The sequence below is a fragment of the Electrophorus electricus genome, chromosome 4, assembly GCF_013358815.1.
Source record: "Electrophorus electricus isolate fEleEle1 chromosome 4, fEleEle1.pri, whole genome shotgun sequence".
NCBI classification, from domain to species: domain Eukaryota; kingdom Metazoa; phylum Chordata; class Actinopteri; order Gymnotiformes; family Gymnotidae; genus Electrophorus; species Electrophorus electricus.
Window position 1 is genome coordinate 935,361 of NC_049538.1, and position 20,626 is coordinate 955,986.

Genomic DNA, 20,626 nt, shown 5'->3' on the forward strand with positions numbered 1-20,626 from the left:
AGCTCAAATCGATCAGGGGTGATGCTCCAATATGCATATTTAGGACCTTTCAAGATCTTGGAATTGACTCTTAAAACTATATTGAAACTTTCAGGGAGTCTGTCGTCAGTGTTGCTCTTGAATCCAGGTATTTTGGAGACATTCATTCATTACTGAAAAAGTATATCGAAAGAGCTGTCCCTGGAAGGTGTTACCCTCTAAGTGGCTTAATTTTGAAGTTTACATTTACCTGACACTTTTTTCTAAAGTGACTTGCAATTACAATGGAATACAACTTGAGGATTAACGTCCTTGCTCAGGGGCATCTTGCCAGTGGTGGGGTTTGAACTGGACACTTTCAGATTACTCATCAAGTACCGTAACCACTGAACTACCACTGCCAAAATTAAAAGAAGAGAAGTTGCATTAAATGATTACATTGCATATAACATTAGGATTGTTTTAGATATATTTATTCAAACTCTCAATGGCATCTTCTTTAGTGTACTTTCTCCATTCATCAGGAATTTCACCATGTCCTTGGAATGTTTTCTTATAAAATTCCTCTAGATCTTTCTGGAATCTAGACACAAACCACTTCCAGTAGGGCAGTTCTGAGAGATCAGGGGTAATGCTCCAGTTTGCAAACTCAGGACCAGCTGTTCTGTATTGTTTCCATGGCACCATTTCATGAGATTCAAATGTTGGGTAGAAGTGGTCATCACTTGCTACTGAGGTTGTGCAGAAACTGATGCAAAGATTGTTTGTTCCTCTGTAATGCCACCCATTTATTCCATAGTTACGATGGAAAGGGACACTGTGATCTCCATCATGGTCCTCCATCGTGTTGGTGCAGATGGCTTTACAGAAAGGACACTGCACCCAACAGCACTGGCAGAAGTGCTCAATTAGAATGTCATCTGGTTTCTTCCTGAATTTTGCAGTTGTAAGGTCAGACAGATTATTTATGCTTTTGGTCAGTTCCTCACTAATATGGGGCATTTCTTTTTTTACAACATCTGTGAGTAATTGAAAATCAGCAATGTCTTGACAGTTATTACCTCTGAGGTGATCAACATTATATTCAAGCTCGTCTTTCAGTTCATCTGAAAATGTCTTCAGCCACATGTTTGCATCTCCTTTTTTTTTTACCACCTCTTCTGTAGCAGTATTTGCTGCAGAGATTATGCATCCCTGTTTATTTTTGATGGTTTGTCTAATTTTGTCAAGTACTCTTAGATTTTCTTTCATCATATATTTTTCAACAACATCTTTAATAAATTCCTTAAAATATTCACGGGGATTTAGAAGATATTTTGTGAACTTTCCAAAGTCCTCTTCTTCTGCCAGTGATTTTAGGATATGTTTTTCCAGTTTTGACCTGTTTCCATTAAATGCTGTGATGTTTGTTCTCATTTTGTCAGCTAAATCACAAGCAGCGCTGTTGTAGAAACTCTGCTGGATGGCTTCCCTAAGTTCACCACATATTAACCCACCAAAAACAGCCACAGTAGTAGAACCATGGCATGATTTTTCAAAGACATTGAAGTATTCATGTTTCTTCTTCTCAAGGTAGTTTAATGGGTCAGTAGACTCTCTGAATGCTCTGTGCTGGGCTCCAAACAATCGTCCGGCACGCTCACACACATGCAGAGAAAGATCCACTATGAACTTTGGTTTAAACTTGTATTTTAAGTTTGACTTTGATGTGTGTTCTGCCACATCCTCTTTTACAAGTAGTGCAATCTCTTGAAAATATGATGATTTATATCCCTTTTTTGCAACTGACTTAGATTTGCTGAGCTCATCAATTTTCTCAGCGATATTGAATGTCAACTGCCTTATTGAATTCTGGTCTTTGGGTGTTAAATGATTCAAACACTTGCTCAAATTTACATATTTAGTATAATCACCAGTATTGCTTATCATGGTGTACTTTTTAACACTTGTAGATTTTTTACTGTAGTTAACAAATCGTTGAAGAACAATTTGTTCCTCATACAGTTCAGAGAGGATTTTAAGTAAATCCTGTACTGTATTAATTTCTTTTAGAGGTGACTTGTCAGCAGTCAAGTCAGAAACCCATTGTCTCCACATTAAATCAAAATGTTTTCTTAGCTCTCTCTCATCATTAGCTTTACTCTTGAGGGTTAAAGCAAGTTTTTTGCTCTTCTTAAAGAGTGTTGACTCATATTGTGTCTTTTGTTCCTCCAACTGTTTGCAGGCCTTATTCTGTGAAATTATTCCATTTAAGTCTCTTTGTGCTTGTTTGATAAGATCATCATGTAGATCCTCTATCTTCTGTTGAAATGTGTCCCTCCATTGCTCCAAAATGTCCTTTTCTTCTGAATCATTTTCAAAGTAATTTTTCACTGAATTTTTCACCTTTTCAAAAATTCCATTCATTTCCCCCTCAAGGACTTTGCACTCCACTTTTTGTAAATGGGTGTTGCTGATTCTAGTATGGAGTTTATCTTGAATCTCCAACATAGCACTCCTAAGGCTCCAGGTCCATTTCCCATATTCCTCCTCCAGTTTCCTATACACTGTAATCTCCCAAGTATTTCTGAAGCTGAAAACAAAGTTCTCATTCAGAAGTGCATTCCACAGATCTTTGATTCGGGTTTGGAACTCAGACAACTTCATTCTGCCTTTCTTTGTAGGTTTGGAGATTAAAGTTTGCTTCAGTTCCTCAATTTGTTCACTATATAATGGGTTTGGTGGAGCCATGGGAGGGCTGCCCTCCCAGAGTTGTGCAAAGTATCTCACATCGCTCTCTATATCAAATTCAATTATATCACTGAAACACTCAGCATCATAAATTTCCTCCTGGGCAGCTAGCTTTGTCATCTTGTCTAGTTTATCTTGCAAGCATCGCCTACCCACCATGTTTTTTTCTTTAACTGTAACATCTGGGACATTCTGATGCACAAACATGCAACTTGGATTCAGTCTGACCTTCTTCATTCTCATGAAGGCCTGAACAACAATCTGAAGGATGTCCTGCATCTCAGCAGGGTTCTCTCCAAATATATTGACCAAAGTCATATTTGCAAGTCCCGTGACAAATGTTGCCAATTCATTGTCATGACATCTTAAATTTCCAGTTAGCTCCATAGCTCGAAGACCTTCAGTATCAACAACTAGAATGTAATCAAACTTCAGTTCTGCCTTCATCTCTTCTGACACTTTGACCATCTGCATGAAGGCTCCTCTGGTACACCTGCCTGCACTTACTGCAAACTGGAGTCCAAACATGGCATTCAGCATGGTGGATTTCCCAGAGCTCTGGATTCCCAAGACTGACAGCACAAAGACTCTCTGGTCTCCCAGAATCTTGATGAGTTCATCTAGAACTGCTGAAACCCAGACCAGAGGAACATGACCAGCATCACCATCCATCAGCTCCAGTGGATATCCTGAGAGCACGAACTCTGCTACAATCTTGGGGAGAGAGAAGTGCTTAAGCTTTTTATTTTGTTTACTCATTGATGACTCATAAATCTGACCCATCTCTCTGAGGATGTGCTCTAAACCAAAGCAGCCATCTGTACTTTTGTCAAAAGAGATTTCAATCCACTTAAGAAAATAGCACCTTTCATCTGATGGTGGAAAATGTGAATTCATAGTTTGAATGAACAGCTGGACAAGTGGTGTGACCCCATGTTCATGCTGTTGTACACGAATCTGATTCATTTCCTTCTGTATTTTACTAATTTGCTTCTCTGTATCACTGCAGCAAAGTTTATATTTCTTTTTGTTCATTTGGCACCACATATGCCACAGTTCCCCTTGACAAGGCAGATACATCTCCTTAATGCTTGACATGTCCTTTCCATCCAGCAGCCGTGTGATCTGAAGAGCAGCGTCTTTCCCTTTTTGACACTCATGACTATTCTCATCTGTTATGATTCCACTGTTTTTACCCATATCCTCAAGCCTGAAAGTGGAGATTGATTTTGATAAACATGTGTTAATGCTCTTTCTGAGCTCCTTAGATACAGTTCCCTGACCTCTGTCTTTAAGACCAATTTTGAATTTCAGGCTCTTTGTCCCAGTGACATTTGAACTATTCTCAGGCAGTAAACAAATGAGTGGCTTTGGCCCATTAAAAAGCCTTTGCAGTATTTCTTCATTTCTACTAATGCACTGTTGATCACCTAGAAGTACAACATTCACAGAGGACATTTCAGTAAGAATCTCTAGTTGCTCCTTATTAGTTTCTGCATCACCATGGAGGTTACAGAATGCTACACAGTCAGGGAAATAATCAGTGCTCTTCTCAGATGGGAGATACCAGGCAATCTCCACCACTCCATCCATCAGTAGACAGTTTCTGCTGCTGCCTGGGCAGTGTCTGTGGAAGAATGTGTTGTGTTTTTCACTGATCAGGATGTTCATCAGCTGAGACTTGGATGATGACACAGAGCCAAACCTAAAGAACACCACCATTGGAGTTTTAGCATCATAAATTGGTTTAGTAAAAGTGACCTCTTTACCAGAGGTATCAGTGGTCTTCCAGCTCTTCTTGATTTGCCTAAATGTCCACAGAGGAAATTCAATCTCTCTGGTGAAGGGATCAGGCACCAGCAGAGGCAGGGCATATTGACACTGGGATAGTTTAGTCACTATGAGCTGTTTTAGGAAACTATCTGAGCAATGGAACACTGCACTCTGGACATCCATGGGGTGAATAGCATGTATATTGATATCTTTTTCCAAAGGTTTTAAGTCTGTCTTGAGAAAACCTGAAATGCTTCGATCAACTGCATGATACTTTGTACATAACTGAATTTCCTTCTGTTCATCATGAAAAATGCATCTTGCTCTGTAGTTCATCATCATGAGCTTATACAGAAAAGCTAAATATTTACAAGGCTCTTGATATTTTAATAATGTTGCAGTTATTTGAAGAACATCTACAGGTTTTAGTTTTTGTTCCTTTCCTAGCAGATTAAGTCTTATGAAAATCTGCTCCATATGTTTGGATCGATGTGGTATGGCATCTGCTGCTTTGGGTTTTCCCTGTAAATTAAAGCATCATAGTTAGCTTATTTTAACTGTAAATTGTCCAAGAGATTTGCACCAAGTACATGAGCACATGTTTGGTTCCTAGTGGAGAAGGATCATTAGTGTTGCTTTTGATACTTGAACCTAAAACATTCTTTTTCATGCCTGGATGTGGCAAACATGGAGTTGGTAAAAGTATATAAAACTAAACATTAAAAAGAACTTTTCCTTTGCAAATTCAGTTCTTTAAAGTGATCTGTACTTATTTGCTAGGCAGCTATCTCTCTCTTTACTGACTATAACTGGCTCCAAGAAATTCCACCTAAACATAACATATCTACATATAAAAAGTTTAATTTATTGTTTTGAATGATTACATATAAATTGTGGAAAGACCAGAATATTTGTTTATATAGTATTTTCTGCTATGCTCAAGAAAGATAATATAAACATTGAAAGAAAAAAATTGCAGTGCAAAAAAGAAAGGAAAATGAAATTACCAATTTGCACCATTATTTCACAATTCTAATCTTAAGACATAGCAATAAACTTTGCACATGTATGATAACAGGGCCCATGGTATTACAAATGGAGTTAGCTGTTGTTAGCTGCTAAGATAAACTAAAATAAAATCAATACATGTTAGTCTCAAAGGACTGTGAATGTAGGATAAGTAACCTTTTAAATAACTACAAACCAAAGCTTGGTTTGGTTTGTCTATTCTTGAAGACCTCACTGACAGTGAAATCTCCTTAATTAAAAAAAAATTATTGATCATATTGGAAAATAGACAGGTATTATTTGAATTTGTGTGGGTCTTGCTGAATAAATAATGAATTACTTACACTTGACAATGTTTGTCCCTGATTGATGTCCACCTCTTCTTTTTGTGGGGGATAATTAGAGGCTGAATAAATAAAACAAAATATATTCTTTAAAAAACAACAGGCAAGGAATACCATAGTAAATATATCTTCTGTGTTTTAGTTAGTCCTGTTTGACTAACAGACATATCAACAGTTTGTCACTTTGCTAGCACACACAAATGTACTTAATATCATATTACATATTAAGTTATGAAAATGCATTTTCATCACTTCCCAAGTGAACATCAAAGCTGCTTCTAATGAGTACAAGATAAACAGCACATAAAAAGCCCCAAGGTTGCATACGGAATCTGGTGTAACTAAAATGTGAATGTCTATGACAATATTTATGAGTTACTAATTGGACATTTCTCAGAAGAAAGATGAGACAAATAATATTAGAATAGTACCACTTTGCAGATTTTGGCTGTCTTGTATCTCTTCTCTAAGTGTCTGCACAGTCTTGTACATCTCAGCAGTGTAGCCGCGCTTATTGTTCTCAGAGACCAGACGGTTGATCTTCTCCAGCAGTGTTCTCATCTCTGATTGGTTGTTCATGCTCTTGCTGCAGGTGTGATATCTGTCTCCACACTTCTTCAGCAGCTCCTCTAGAATACTGCTTTTCTTTAGGTCATCTATGATGGTATCACAGGGCTCCCCTCTCTCGTAAGTGAAGAGAATTATCACAAATGGAAGAACATTTTCACCAAATCTACTCTGCAGGCTTTCTAGTCCTGCCTTATCAGTATCTGTTAACTGGCCCAGTTGTAGTACATAAATAATAACATGGATTGTATCTTCATTGATGAGTTTATCAGCAATTAGGTCCCAGTATACATTTTCCTCTTGCACACAAAGCATGTTGATCACAGACAAATTGTGATTTGATATTTTTCTTGGTTTCGGAACAATCAAAGAAAAATCTGCACTATTCAGAGTTGGCTTCTCATGTCCAAGGAGGATGTTGTCATGTCTGAAGCAAACTGCAGATGTGTTTCCACAGAGCACAGCAGTGATACTGATGTCTTGATCTAAAAGAAAACGCCATACATTTTACAATCCCCATACAATACTCTCAGTGAGCAGTATTACCTGATCCTTCTGTTATCAGTTAATGTAACTGATCAGTGTGGATTGTCCTCATATTTTACCATTTACATAATATATGGTATACTGCATTTTATCCTCATTTGCATATAATGGTATTCATAATAGAACACCATTCTGAATAAAATACCAGATGAACTTGTCAGAGATAAATACATCTTATACATTAAACATGCCCATCTATGGCTAGCTGTCACATTAAACATGTTTTTGGTTGAACAACAAAATGAAATAAACACATAAGCATTTACATAACATCACTGTTGTTGCTTTTTACAAAGCATTAGTATAATTCTGCACATGCACCCATTTACAGTGGTGTGAAAAAGTGTTTGCCCCCTTTCTGATATCTTTTTTTTTTTGCATATTTGTCACACATAAATGTTTCAGATCATCAAACAAATTTAAATATTAGACAGAGATAACACAAGTAAACACAAAATGCAGTTTTTAAATGAAGGCTTTTATTATTAAGTGAAAAAAAAATCCAAATCTACATGGCCCTGTGTGAAAAAGTAATCCCCCCCCCCCCCACGTTAAAACATTTAAACATAAATTAACTGTGGTTTATCACATCTTTGAAAAGCTGAGTTAAATATCTCTAGCCACACCCAGGCCTGATTACTGCCACACCTGTTGTCAAGAAATCACTTAAAAAGGACCTGCCTGACAAAGTTAAGTCGACCAAAAAATCCTCAAAAGCTAGACATCATGCTGCGATCCAAAGAAATTCAGGAACAAATGAGATACAAAGTAAATGAGATCTATCAGTCTGGAAAAGGTTATAAAGCCATTTCTAAAGCTCCAGCAAACCACAGTGAGAGCCATTATCCACAAATGGTGAAAATATAGAACAGTGGTGAATCTTCCCAGGAGTAGCTGGCCAACCAAAATTACCCCAAGAGCGCAGCAACGACTCATCTAAGAGGTCACAAAAGACCCCACAACAACATCCAAAGAACTGCAGACCTCATTTGCCTCAGTTAAGGTCAGTGTTCATGAATCCACCATAAGAAAGAGACTGGGCAAAAATGGCCTGCATGACAGAGTTCCAAGACAAACACTACTGCTGAGCAAAAAGAACATAAAGGCTTGTCTTAGTTTTGCCAGAAAACATCTTGATGATCCCCAAGACTTTTGGGAAAATACTCTGTGGACTGACAAGACAAAGTTGAAAATTTTGGAAGGTGTATGTCCCATTATATTTGGCATAAAAGTAACACAGCATTTCAGAAAAGGAACATCATACCAACAGTAAAATATGGTGGTGGTAGAGTGATGGTCTGGAGCTGTTTTGCTGCTTCAGGACCTGGAAGACTTGCTGTGGTAAATGGAACCATGAATTCCGCTGTCTACCAAAAAATCCTGAAGGAGAATGTCTGGCCATCTGTTCGTGACCTCAACCTGAAGCGTACTTGGGTTCTGTAACAGGACAATGATCCAAAACACACCAGCAAGCCCACCTCTGAAACAAAATAAAGACTTTGGAATGGCCTAGTCAAAGACCTGACCTGAATCCGATTGAGATGCTGTGACATGACCTTAGAAAGGCGGTTCATGCTCGAAAACCCTCCAATGTGGCCGAATTACAAAAAATCTGCAAAGATGAGTGGGCCAAAATTCCTCCACAGTACTGTAAAAGACTCATTGCCAGTTATCACAAATGCCTGATTGCAGTTGTTGCTGCTAAGGGTGGCCCAACCAGTTATTAGGTTTAGGGGGCAATCACGTTTTTACACAGGGCCATGTAGGTTTGGATTTTTTTTCCCCTTAATAATAAAAACCTTAATTTAAAAACTGAATTTTGTGTTTAATTGTGTTATCTTTGTTCTTTGTCTAATATTAACATTTATTTGATGATCTGAAATATTTAAGTGTGACAAAAATGCATATATATATATATATATATATATATATATATATATATATATATATATATATATATATATATATATATATATATATCAGAAGGGGGCAAACACTTTTTCACTGTAGCTAATTGTCAAATTTATTTAAACAGTGTAATAGAAGAATGGGCCTATGTGTACAAAAATATAGGTCATACTCTCCTAAACCTTTTCTTTCCAGATAAAGGCATAAACATATATGATTCAGGAACTGGGAATCTGCTAAATCAACTGTTGAATTAGTTTATTTAGGCTCAAATCAGCACTTACCTTTTTCATAAGAAGTACTCTTCCACCTCTTGTTTTCAGTAAAATCTGCAGTCCTCCCTTTTCCATGTGCTTCACCTTCATCCTCCTCCTGTGGATTCTCATAAATCTCAAACATAAAATGAGTTCCTCCATTCTGTGTAACTATTCTGTCAATCTCCTTAAACAGATTTCGAACTAGATTCGGGTTGTTAATTTTGTTTAATTGTAATATGTGTTGCCTCCCATGGCATTCATTTAGTATCTTTTGAAAAGTTTCATTCTTCTCCTTGGCATACAATGAAGGCTTGCTGTTTGTAGTTATCACAATGGCATATTTCAGGGCTTGCTCACCAAAGGAGTCCAATATGTACCTCATTCTGGAGCTATCATTTGTTGTAAAGCTTTTAGACTCTATCACAAGTAAAAATGCATGAGGGCCTAGAGCAGACAGAGCTACACACTCTTGCACTTTCTGATGTAATGCCTCTTGAGTGAGTTCAGTATGAAACAGATTGGGTGTGCAGATGAGGGTGATGTTTCTCCCATCCACCCATCCGCTGGCTCTCTCATTGTGCTGCTCTACTGAAGGAGGTACTTCAGTCTCAAACACGTCTTTTCCCAGGATGAAGTTTCCCACTCTGCAGGCCTCTGGAACATTCTTCCCCAGCAGAACAAGCCTCAGATCAGACACTGGAAAATGAAGAAGGGTAACAGCAAAATAGAGTCATGTGTAAATTAGGTAGACATTTTTTCTCTTTTGTGGATTTATGTATACAGATCTTTTCCAGGACCCTCAGATTACAGTTGCTTTTTATCCTGCCTTAATAATGTCCACATATACTTTACCTTTAATTATTTTCAGTTTGCAAGACAAGCATCACCTTTGATTCACGTTTAAGCATCACATATGTTTGAGTGCATGATTTAGATAAAGTTACAATCTGCCTTTACAAATTGTCACTCGTTTTCCTATTTTGTTTTTTATTTTTCTGAGGTTTTCCCTTTGTGATCCGTGCACTACATGTAATTAATGCCACATGTTGCCATGTAGAGAAATTGCATTTATTTCATGCCACTACAAATTTCAAACAACACATTTTTCTCCCCTGTGTCACAAGTACCTCAACCTCACACTCTCAGATATGCATTGTTTTGGCTTGTTCTGCATTGTTTTGCTCATAACAGATTTCACACTCATTATATATTTAACAAAACAAAAACTAATGCCACATCTTTGATGCTGCTATCTGATGGTTGATTTAGCTGTAAACGTTGGTTAGACCAGGCAGTTCTTATTTATGCCTGGCATGTAAAATCAAAGCCCTGAAAGAGCAAGTACTTTATCCATGACAGATCTATGAAAGCCTGAACTACATTATAGCATGAAGGTGCATACAATAAAAAATAAAAAATAAATATAATATTTCAAATGCAGTCAAGTCAAGTCACAAGCTTACCTAATAAACAATCCACATAACTGATAACTAATTTATCCACTTTATATTGTGATAAATATCTGAAAATTGCATTAAAGGTATGTAATTTGAAATGTTCTAATTATGGGGTACATTTACTTTCTGCGTATAAATCCTCTTGACTCCCAGTTTATCTTTCTAAAAAGATAAATTATTAGCTTCTTAAATTATAAGAATTATTTTTATTGTTGTTGTTAACACACATTGTTAGCACATAGATAAATAATAAATGCTTTTAGAACACTGCAGAATGTTTTATTAGGACATGAAGTGATAGTCACTAAAACCTGCAGCTCAGTGGTGACATTATCTGCACATACAAGACCTCTGCACATTTTGTCAGGATTGATTAGAAATTAATACATTTTATTTGTACATGAGGGGTAATTCATTTCTGTGTTATGACCCAAACACATTGCAAACAGAAACTGGCAATCATGAATTAGAAAATAAATACATGTTAAGCAGTAGTTCATCTTAAATAGTCAATGATTGATCTAATGGCTTCAGTCACCAATTAAACCTTCTGTTGAAGACCAACATCTAGAGCAGCAATAATGGTTCCCCAGGGGCTGAAAGTTGAAGGATATGTAAAGAGTTATTGATTATTGATAAGAGTTATTGATTTATTCTAGAGCTTGTTTATGTAAAGAAGCCAGAGATCGAAATGAAAAATTAATATTTTTGGAATAAATAGAGATTATACAGTGAAGAACATTTGATTTTAGGTAGTTAAGCCAGCAAAGGAAAGGCAGATATCTGTATACAGAATGAATGAATGTCAAGGGAGAAAACATACAACCTTTGGGAGATCATATAGATAAATGTATGATAAATTAGAGAAATTGTTTACAAGTACTCTTTGAGATCTCTCTTTTTCAAGAAATCCATTATCAAGATAATTAATTGGTAAACCAATCTAAATGGTTTTTAAAATTTGTCAGCTATTAAAAAAGTTGCAGTGTGTTAAAATTAGATAAATTTATAGTCGTTGTTTTAGGTCCCACAAGGTGTTTGTAGACTGAATCTGGCAAAAACAATTTTGCATTGTCAGCCACCTCCATGGTGGGATGCAAACAGAAGAGTCTGTGACATGCAATGCTCTGGAACCACCACACTGCATGCCCCAGAATCCTCCAGGGAGCTCATCATCCTGCCGTATAACTCTATGTACCTGTGCCTCATTATGTCTCCTCTCATGCTTTCACAATGCGAAGTATTACTTCAGTTTCCTAGAGCATGTCAGCGTGTATTGACCTGTTTCCGTATCTAGTTCCATTACTAGTTCTTGTGCCTGTTTGCTCCTGTCCCATTGCCTCTGATTTGTATCTGCACTTTTGAATGTGTTTATCAATCAGAATAATTTTCTGGATTTTTACCTGGACTGTTTGTAGTATAAATAAACTGTTTGCTTTTTATCATTCACCAGAGTCTGACCTGACATGCTGCATGCTGTAACTGAACTTGATAGGCTTTGAGAATGTCAGTAATTTTTTAAAACAACATCTATACATTACCATTTAATTTAGCCAGTGTAGGTGGTTTAAAACCAGTCATGTAAAAAAACAAAAAACAAAAAAACCTTTAGGTTCCGATGATGTTTTTGGGACACTAAAATGCTCTACTGATCATCTTATTACAGTATCCATGTGATTGTGTCACAGATTTTTGGTCAGTGGTATAATTCCAATGGTCTGGAAACATTCAACTGTGTTAAGTGTTGAGACACAGAATGACTTTTGACTTTTGACTCTTACATCTTTGGCAATGAAATGCTTTAAAAATGATCCATTATGCTCATTTTTCCCCTCATATTATGCATATCATTTTACATACTGTTTGAAACACAAACAACTGCCAGTGCTGCCTCGACATGTCTTGCAGTATAAATCTTGCACTCAAAAAATGCAAGATTATTATTTGATGCAAAATTATTTGTTAGGTTTATCATTGATAATAAAAGTTTATGATTTAAGAAGGTTTAGACTGAAAATTAGCTTTTCTGTAGGTGAACTCTTGTTTTTTTGTTGTTTTTTTTCTTTTTAGGCCCAATTTATATTCAATTTATATTCATTATATTTATATTCTGTACTTTACCTTAAAAATCATTACATTGTCCTGTGGTTTCCAAGTTGTTCATAGTCTCGCAAAAGTGGATTGTGACCATAACATTACAGCTTGTAATCATAAACCCACCTCACTTGAATACTGTTTGACATCTAGTGATCGGAAAAAATATATAAATAAATAAATAAATACACTGCCACATTTTGTCATTATTTTAGTAGCTTGCAACTTTTTTTGGTTGGTTGTTTTTTTGTTTTAATCATGCTTGCTACACCACAAATCTTGATTAGATCATTTCTGTTATGCTAATTTTGATTGTGTTATAGATCTTTTCTTTTATTTGACAATATTTGATATCAATGTAATATTTAATTTCAATATATTATCTTATCCTAAGCTTGCAGTCTGTGGGTGACATTTTTTCATAAAAAAAAAACAAAAACGTTTTTATGAGTGGAAACTTAATATATGTAAGAATTTGCTATTAATCATTGAATCATTAATTAAAATTTACCTGGAATCACAATTAATTTTAATATAATATAATTGCCAAGGTGTACTGCTGCACTTTAGTTTAAACATCACAAACCCACAAATAATAATCACAATATGTTGTGAAACTAAATCTTCCACTGAGTTATACAAAATTTGCTTTTTAGGAGTAAAATATGTTTTTCATTAACTATTGTTTTTTGAAGCAGTTCTTTGAAGTGCCACCCACACAGTAAAATAAAAAAATTTAAATAGTAGTAAGATGAATTTCAACCACTGAATTAATTGTAGGTCCTTTGAAAATATTGCTAAATAAAAATCTTTATTTAAATTGAGATACATATTAATTTATTAATTTAACATAGTTTTAGGGTATAGGTTATCAAAATCTACAGAAGGAAAATGGTTTTATCCTTCAATATTGTTGAATCCATCAGGTAGGCAGCAATCCCCTCCACTCAAATATGTCTGATGTTATATCTGGACAAATGAAGTGAGTCATTTGTTCTGGTAGAACAATTGTTCCCACATTTAACATATAAACTGTAAACAAGCTTTGTATGTCTAATGGAAAGTTTCACTTCTTCCTTAACTTCTTTTCACCTATTTGGCACCTGAAAGAATATCCTTCTCTTTTTATTAATTATTGCTTTTTTCTGAGTGAGAGAGCACTCAGAAATCAATGAGCAACGAACTGTTGAGAAGTATATTATGATCAAACCAAAACTACTATCTGACAAGATTATGTGCACACCTGCATTAAGGATTTAAATTTAAGACACAAGTTCTATGAAATATTTTCAAAAGCCTCTGAGATCATCAATACCACTATCTGACCAAATTTTAACTGTTTTCATCACTTTTAGCCTATTTACCACATATGCCAGCAGAACAGAGGTATGATCAGCAGAGCCAAGAGTTTAGTTTCCGGTTTCCTTCAGATTTTATCCCTTTGAGTTAGTAGATTGTGTTTCCTTTTCACCAAAACAAAATGCTGTTCTGCACATGCATCCTGCCTACACTTCATATCTATAATGGTCACACAGAGATGCAAACCCAGAAATGCACACAAACATTTACATTTACATTTTTTTGCATTTAGCAGACACTCTTGCCCAGAGCGACTTAAAAAAGTGAATATATAGAATATATAGAATATATCATAGCCAGTACAGTAGGTGATCACAAATTAATACACTTGACTTATGGGAAAGTATTCATCGCATGTATATATTATATTGTCAATAGCAATCACAACCTTTCTCCACACATATCAGTGTTACTGCCATGTTGAGCGTTACTGACTTTTGCAAACAGAAGAATCTTAGTGATGATAGAAGCAGGCCACACCCATTATCCTGGTGATTTTACAGAAAGTCACATGGTTCCAATTGCCATTTCATCTTGCCGTTCCTGTCAGACTGGATAAACAGGAACACACAGAAATGCACACTGAGAAAAGGGAAGAAAATAACATTCTATGATGATTTAACAGCAACACTACATAACTCTCTCTCTCTCTCGCTCTCTCTCTCTCTCTCTCTCTCTCTCTCTCTCTATATATATATATATATATATATATATATATATATATATATATATATATATAATAAAACATATATACATACATATATGTACACTGTATATATGCATACATATTCAATAACCCTCATAACTCTAGATACAAACATGTACTCTGTCTATATGTACACATGTTCAATAACCCTCAACTTTCTATGAGGTACAAGACTAATTGAAAACTGCTTTTATCACTTTCTTCAACCTCAGTTGTAACAATCAGAATATTACACTTCCCATGACGTGAAAGAAAGCAAAAACAAAAAAAGAGAGAGACAGTGGATTTTACAGCAGCACTACATACATTCTACTCAAACTTTCTTTATACCAGTCACTTTATTAGAAACACACTACAGGTACAGTTAGAGTCTATAGGACATCTGTCACTCTGCACAAACTTAGCCAATCTGTAACCCTTCACCAGTGTTCAGTGCCTGAATAGAGGCTGTATCAATTTGGGTATCTGGTCACAAGTGCCCCTGTGATCAGACACTAACCAGTGAAGTAGAATGAAGAATATGGAGGTTGATGAATTCTGCTTTCCAAGAGATAAGATGCAATTTGTAATCATACACTTAAAAAATCCACTCATATAGTTATACCTCATAAACCAGCCAATGAGTGAAAGTACAAGGTTGGTGTTTTTAATAGTGACCTGTGAGTATAGAGCTATATCAATATATCAGTCTGTTGGGTAAATGTCTTACCTGATCAGAGCTCAGCGGATGCTGGATTCTGTGTTCACTCAGTGACTGCTGTGCTGTCCTGTGCCGCTGATTCTTTTTTCCTTTAGGCTATGAGTGGCAGGTTTAACAATGATAGTTTTCAGAAGGGTGGGGCTTCTTTCTTCATGAGTTGGGTGATAGGAGAAGGCTAAGTGCCTTTTGTGATAGTGACTTGAATGCTGTCTGTTCTTACATTCCTTTTTCTCCTGGTTGTGATCAGAAGAGAGGAAAGTACAAAAAATATCCTGGACTTTCCACACAGAAAAGTAAAATGAAGTTTTACACAAGGCTTTTAAAAGCATCAATAATTTCTTATATTAAAGTTTAACTCATTGGAACATCTGATGATTTGGACGCTTCGGGAGCCACGCCCCTTGAGAGGGGATTCTGTCACGGAACACTCTCTCTCCCAAAAAGCAAAAAACATTCTGTGATGATTTAACAGCAACACTATATATATATATATATATATAACCCTCATAACACTACATACATACCCAACTTCGCGAGATGGAGCACTGCATCAGAATGCCTGCCTGCCATCTCCCCAAACAAAATCTCTGCTCTCAACTGAGCCGAGGCCAGAGAACTCGGGGTGGCCAGAGGAAGTGATTCAAAGACACTCTAAAGACCTACCTTAAATAAATCCAGATTAACATTGCTAACTATTAAGGCCTGGCCATGGCTCATCCCCTATGACACCACATGATCCATCCAACAGCAATGAACTTTGTGTAATGCTTGTGAAAAGAAAGGGTTTTATTATAAAAAGGGATATTCCAAAGCCAGAATCAACAGGCTAGAGTCAGAAGCCAGATGTAAAAGCATGATAGGTGGTGCCTCATGAAGCTGGTTAATGTGCATAAAGGTAATATTGTTTTAGGTTACCTGAAAAAGTTAATTAGCCAAATCTTCATGCAGCATCCACAATGGTCATGGGCATATTCAGCTAACGTTAATCTTTATATATTTCATTATATTTCTTAGAAATCCCACGTGAAGTCTTAGTAATGTGTCAGTCATTGTAATGATGCTTGTGAAAAATTTGCTAGCTAGTAGCTTTAATTTATTGTATATTTGTATAATATCCTGTGTAGCTGTACTTACTTATGATAAATGGCTTTATTAGTGTTTGTTTGGAAAAGTTATTATTATTATTGTAATCGGATGGTTGGTGTTTCAAGCCCCACCATTGCCAAGTTGCCACTGTTGGGGCCCTGAGCAAGGTCCTTAACCCTCAATTACACAGATATCTGTGATGTGAGGAAGTTGAGCAGGATGCAGGGACAAGTTGCGTGAAACAGAAACATATATTTATTAATACACGAAACAAAGACCACGCAGCACATTGGCTGACGCAAGGTTAAACACAGATAAACAACAATGTTAACACAAGACCTTATATACACACACAGTATTGACAGAACTAGGAACAGGTGTGATACATGGGGAGGACGTGGCCACACAGACATTCATGTGCGCACACACATACACACACACACACACACACACACACACACACACATGCAGGGAGATGTCTAGGAAGAGGGGGCCGTATCGTAACAATATCGTGGCTGCCCATCCAAGTGTGTCTTCATATAACAATGCATAGATTTCTTTATTAGTCCCTTATAATAATAATCATAATATTATTATGATTATTATTATGAATGTTCAGTTCATGGCTATGGCCTTGCTGCATCTTATATTTAAATTGTAACGAATGCCTGAGTGCCGAAGGTCGTGGAGCAGGACGCACAGACTCTCTCGACGGAGTGAAACATTTAATGATACAAAAACATAAAGATGATGGTGGCACTCACAAATAACATTACATGCTCACAGACGCACTTAACACTAACGTCTTTAACATTTAACACAAGCTAGACAAACATGATTACTGATTACATTCAAACGCTAACAATCAAACAATAACGAATGGTGAGGCACGCACTGACAGGGGTTTAAATAGACAGACAGACGCTAACACTTAACCCCGTACAGGTGTGGCCCTTCACGGGGGTGTGGCTACAAACATGAGTGAACCCCCCCTGCATGCGGCAGGCCGTACTACGTGACTCATGGTGGGGAGCGTCCCGTGACATAAATGTAAATGTGTGTCAGGAAAAGTGAAAATGTGTTAAAACTGAAGGTGTCAGACCAAATCAAAGTCAAAGTCAAATGCCTTTTATTGTCATTTCACATTTTGCAATGAAATTATGTTCTGCAGTGAAGGAGACAACTGTCTTCACTGGCATACCATTGATATACAAGGGAGTAGGGTCCACCTCCTGTTTCCTGAAATTAATGATCATCTCTTTTGTTTTGGAGATGTTGAGTACCAGGTTGTTAGAGGAGCACCAGTCCACAGACCTCATCCCTGTAGGCAGATTTATCTCCATTGTATATCAAGCCCATCACTGCTGTATCATCTGCAAATTTAATTAGAGTGTTTGTGTTAAGGGAGGGTGTGTAGTCATGTGTAAAGGCAAAACAAAAGAGGACTCAGCACACACCCCTGCGGGGCTCCAGTGTTGATCTTTAATGAGGATGAGGTGTGAGCCTCCACCTTAACTGTCTATGAGCGGTCGGTTAAAGGTTTTTAATCCAGCTGCATACATGACGGTCTATACCAAGGCTTTACAGTTTGGCCTCCATTTTGCTGGGAATGATGATCTTAAAGCATGAGCTGAAGTGTAGAAGCAGCATCCTCACATGTATACCCAGGTGCTCCTGATGGAGCAGAGCAGTGTGCCGTGCTGTGATGATTGTACCATCCGTTGATCTATTTGCTTTGTAGGCAAACTGATGCTGATCCAAGGTGAGGGGAAAAGCTGCTTTAATGTGCCTCAGGACCAGCTTCTCAAAGCACTTCATGACAGCTGGAGTAAGAGCAACCGGTCTATAGTCGTTGATGCAGCTGATAGTTGGCTTCTTGGATACAGGCATTATTGTGGCAGATTTTGGAACAGTGTCTGATGAAAGTGAGAGATTGAAAATTTTACTGAATACCTCAGCCAGCTGGTCTGCACAGACTCTGAGTACCCTCTCAGGGATGTCTTCAGTGCCAGCAGCTTTTCAAGGGTTTGTACTGCGTAGCACCCTCCTAACATCTTCTGTGCTGACAGTGAGTGTCTGACTGCCTGTAGCTGGTAGTGAGTAATTCACCTTCTCTGTGTGCACCTCAAAGTCTGACTGCCTGTAGCTGGTATTGAGTAATCCACCTTCTCTGTGTGCACCTCAAAGCATTCAAAGACTCAATTAAGATCCTCCACTAGATTGCTGCTGTAGTTTATGGGTGTGTCTCTGCTGCCTTTGTGCTTGGTGAGATGTTGAATACCTTGCCAGGCTTGCCTCATGTCTCCATCATTAAAAAGTCCCTCTATCTTTCGCCTGTAATGAACCTTGGCTCTACTGATGGCTCTTTTCAGATTGGACCTGGTAGCACTATAGAGGTCATTGTTCCCCAATCTGAGTTGTGCTGTCGTAGCAGAAGCATAACATTCTTTGTCATCCATGGTTTGTTATTGGGGAAGGACTTAAGAGTATCAAGAAATCGGTGCTGAAAGAGAAAGGTAGCCAGAGCAGCTGTTTGAGAATAGGTGAAGCATGCTCCATCATTCTCATGGGTGTCAGAGCTCTTTGCTTGGCAGGAAATAGATGCAATACAGTATTCCAGATGAGTTGACAAAAAAAGCATGTATATATATATTTTTTGCAGTGAATTTTATGGACACTTTTTTAGGTTTTTCACTTTCAGTTGTTGGGAGACTTTTATGGACACTGGATATATTTCTGAGGTGGTAGGATGTGATTTTACAAACATTACATATATGGTTAAAGTTAAGGTCACTTTTATGTAGGTTTGAGACAGTTGTTAGACTATACAAACACTCTAAGTGTGCCAGTGCAACATTTCTCTGTTCACCATTCCCAGTAACAATGAAATCACTTTTGTGTTTGTTTAACGGCAATGTGACCCATCAAAGATTTAATGTCCTCTTGACAATCAGATAAGGAGCTGATAGAACTTCAAGAGCCAGTAGTGACAGGTATATAGAGCTGGATATCTCCTGCATACTGGTGGAAGCCAATGTTGTATTTATTAATTATCCTGGCTAACAGGATCATGTATAGATTACCTAACACATACGACTCTTGAGGGACTCCACAAAGCATGATTCTTGGATGAGTGAGTTCTAAGCACAGCGTAGTATTTACAGCCAGTAAGGTAGGTTAGGAACCAGTTTAATAAAGAACCAGAGAGGTCAACCCCTTGTTTGTAGCCAAAGAAGCAGTTTCAAGTTCAAGTTTCGTTTATTTGTCACATACATAGTCATACACAGTATAACTTGCAGTGAAATGGTTGAGAGTGCTCTGTCCAAACTGAGGAAAAAGAAAACAGGGGTGCATAGAGAAATATATATATTCTATATATGTACAAAAATATATTAACAATGTATGTACAATATATGTATGTACAATATATGTTTCTGTGCTAGGATGAGCTCAAGAGCCAAACTGATGTAAATATGCACAGGATGAGATATCAAATATGATTACCCAAATCATTAGAGATTCACATATGTCCCAGCCCACTCACTTCACAATAGGCAGAGGTCACAGGAAGGCATCTGTGTTTCACGGAATTATTCTCACGACACCTCTAGAAGGCTCAACAGTGAGGTCTGGCATCTCAGCCCCATCCCCCTCCAAGCTCACTTTAAACCAACACTTCTTTATATAAATAACCCATTTAAGTTAATGAAATTGATATAGATATATAATTGAATGTATATCAGATTTCTATATTTTTGCCTAGGAGTGGATTAATTGAAATTGGACTATACTACTCTTCTTTAGAAGAGGCCTGATGACACCTGTTTTAAGACTTTGTGGATAAATACCTTGTTGATTGATGATGCTCAAAATGTTACTAAGATTGAGTGGGTAGAGGATTGAGAAGGCAGTTAGTAATGTTTAAAGTGAAAACACTTTAGTAGGACTGTTATGACCCTAATGTACTGGCTTGATGGTCTAAGGCCAAAAGACAGCAACATAAAGGAAAACACAGAGATGCAAGATTTGTAATAGATTTAAGCTACTTTATCATTTATATATATAGTGGGGAAAATATTTTTTTGATCCCCTGCTGATTTTGTAAGTTTACC

At 37.0% G+C, this 20,626-nt stretch overlaps 1 protein-coding gene across 1 annotated transcript; it reads right to left on the bottom strand.

The window, feature by feature from the left end:
* Positions 1-441: 441 nt before the first annotated feature.
* Positions 442-17,857, bottom strand: LOC113587475 (interferon-induced very large GTPase 1-like). The gene is made up of 5 exons (XM_035525050.1): positions 17,716-17,857; positions 9,140-9,808; positions 6,266-6,886; positions 5,835-5,896; positions 442-5,004 (listed from the first exon to the last, which is right to left on the bottom strand). The coding sequence occupies exons 1-5, from the start codon at positions 17,855-17,857 to the stop codon at positions 442-444; spliced, it is 6,057 nt and encodes a 2,018-aa protein (XP_035380943.1).
* Between the last annotated feature and the right edge of the window lie 2,769 nt (positions 17,858-20,626).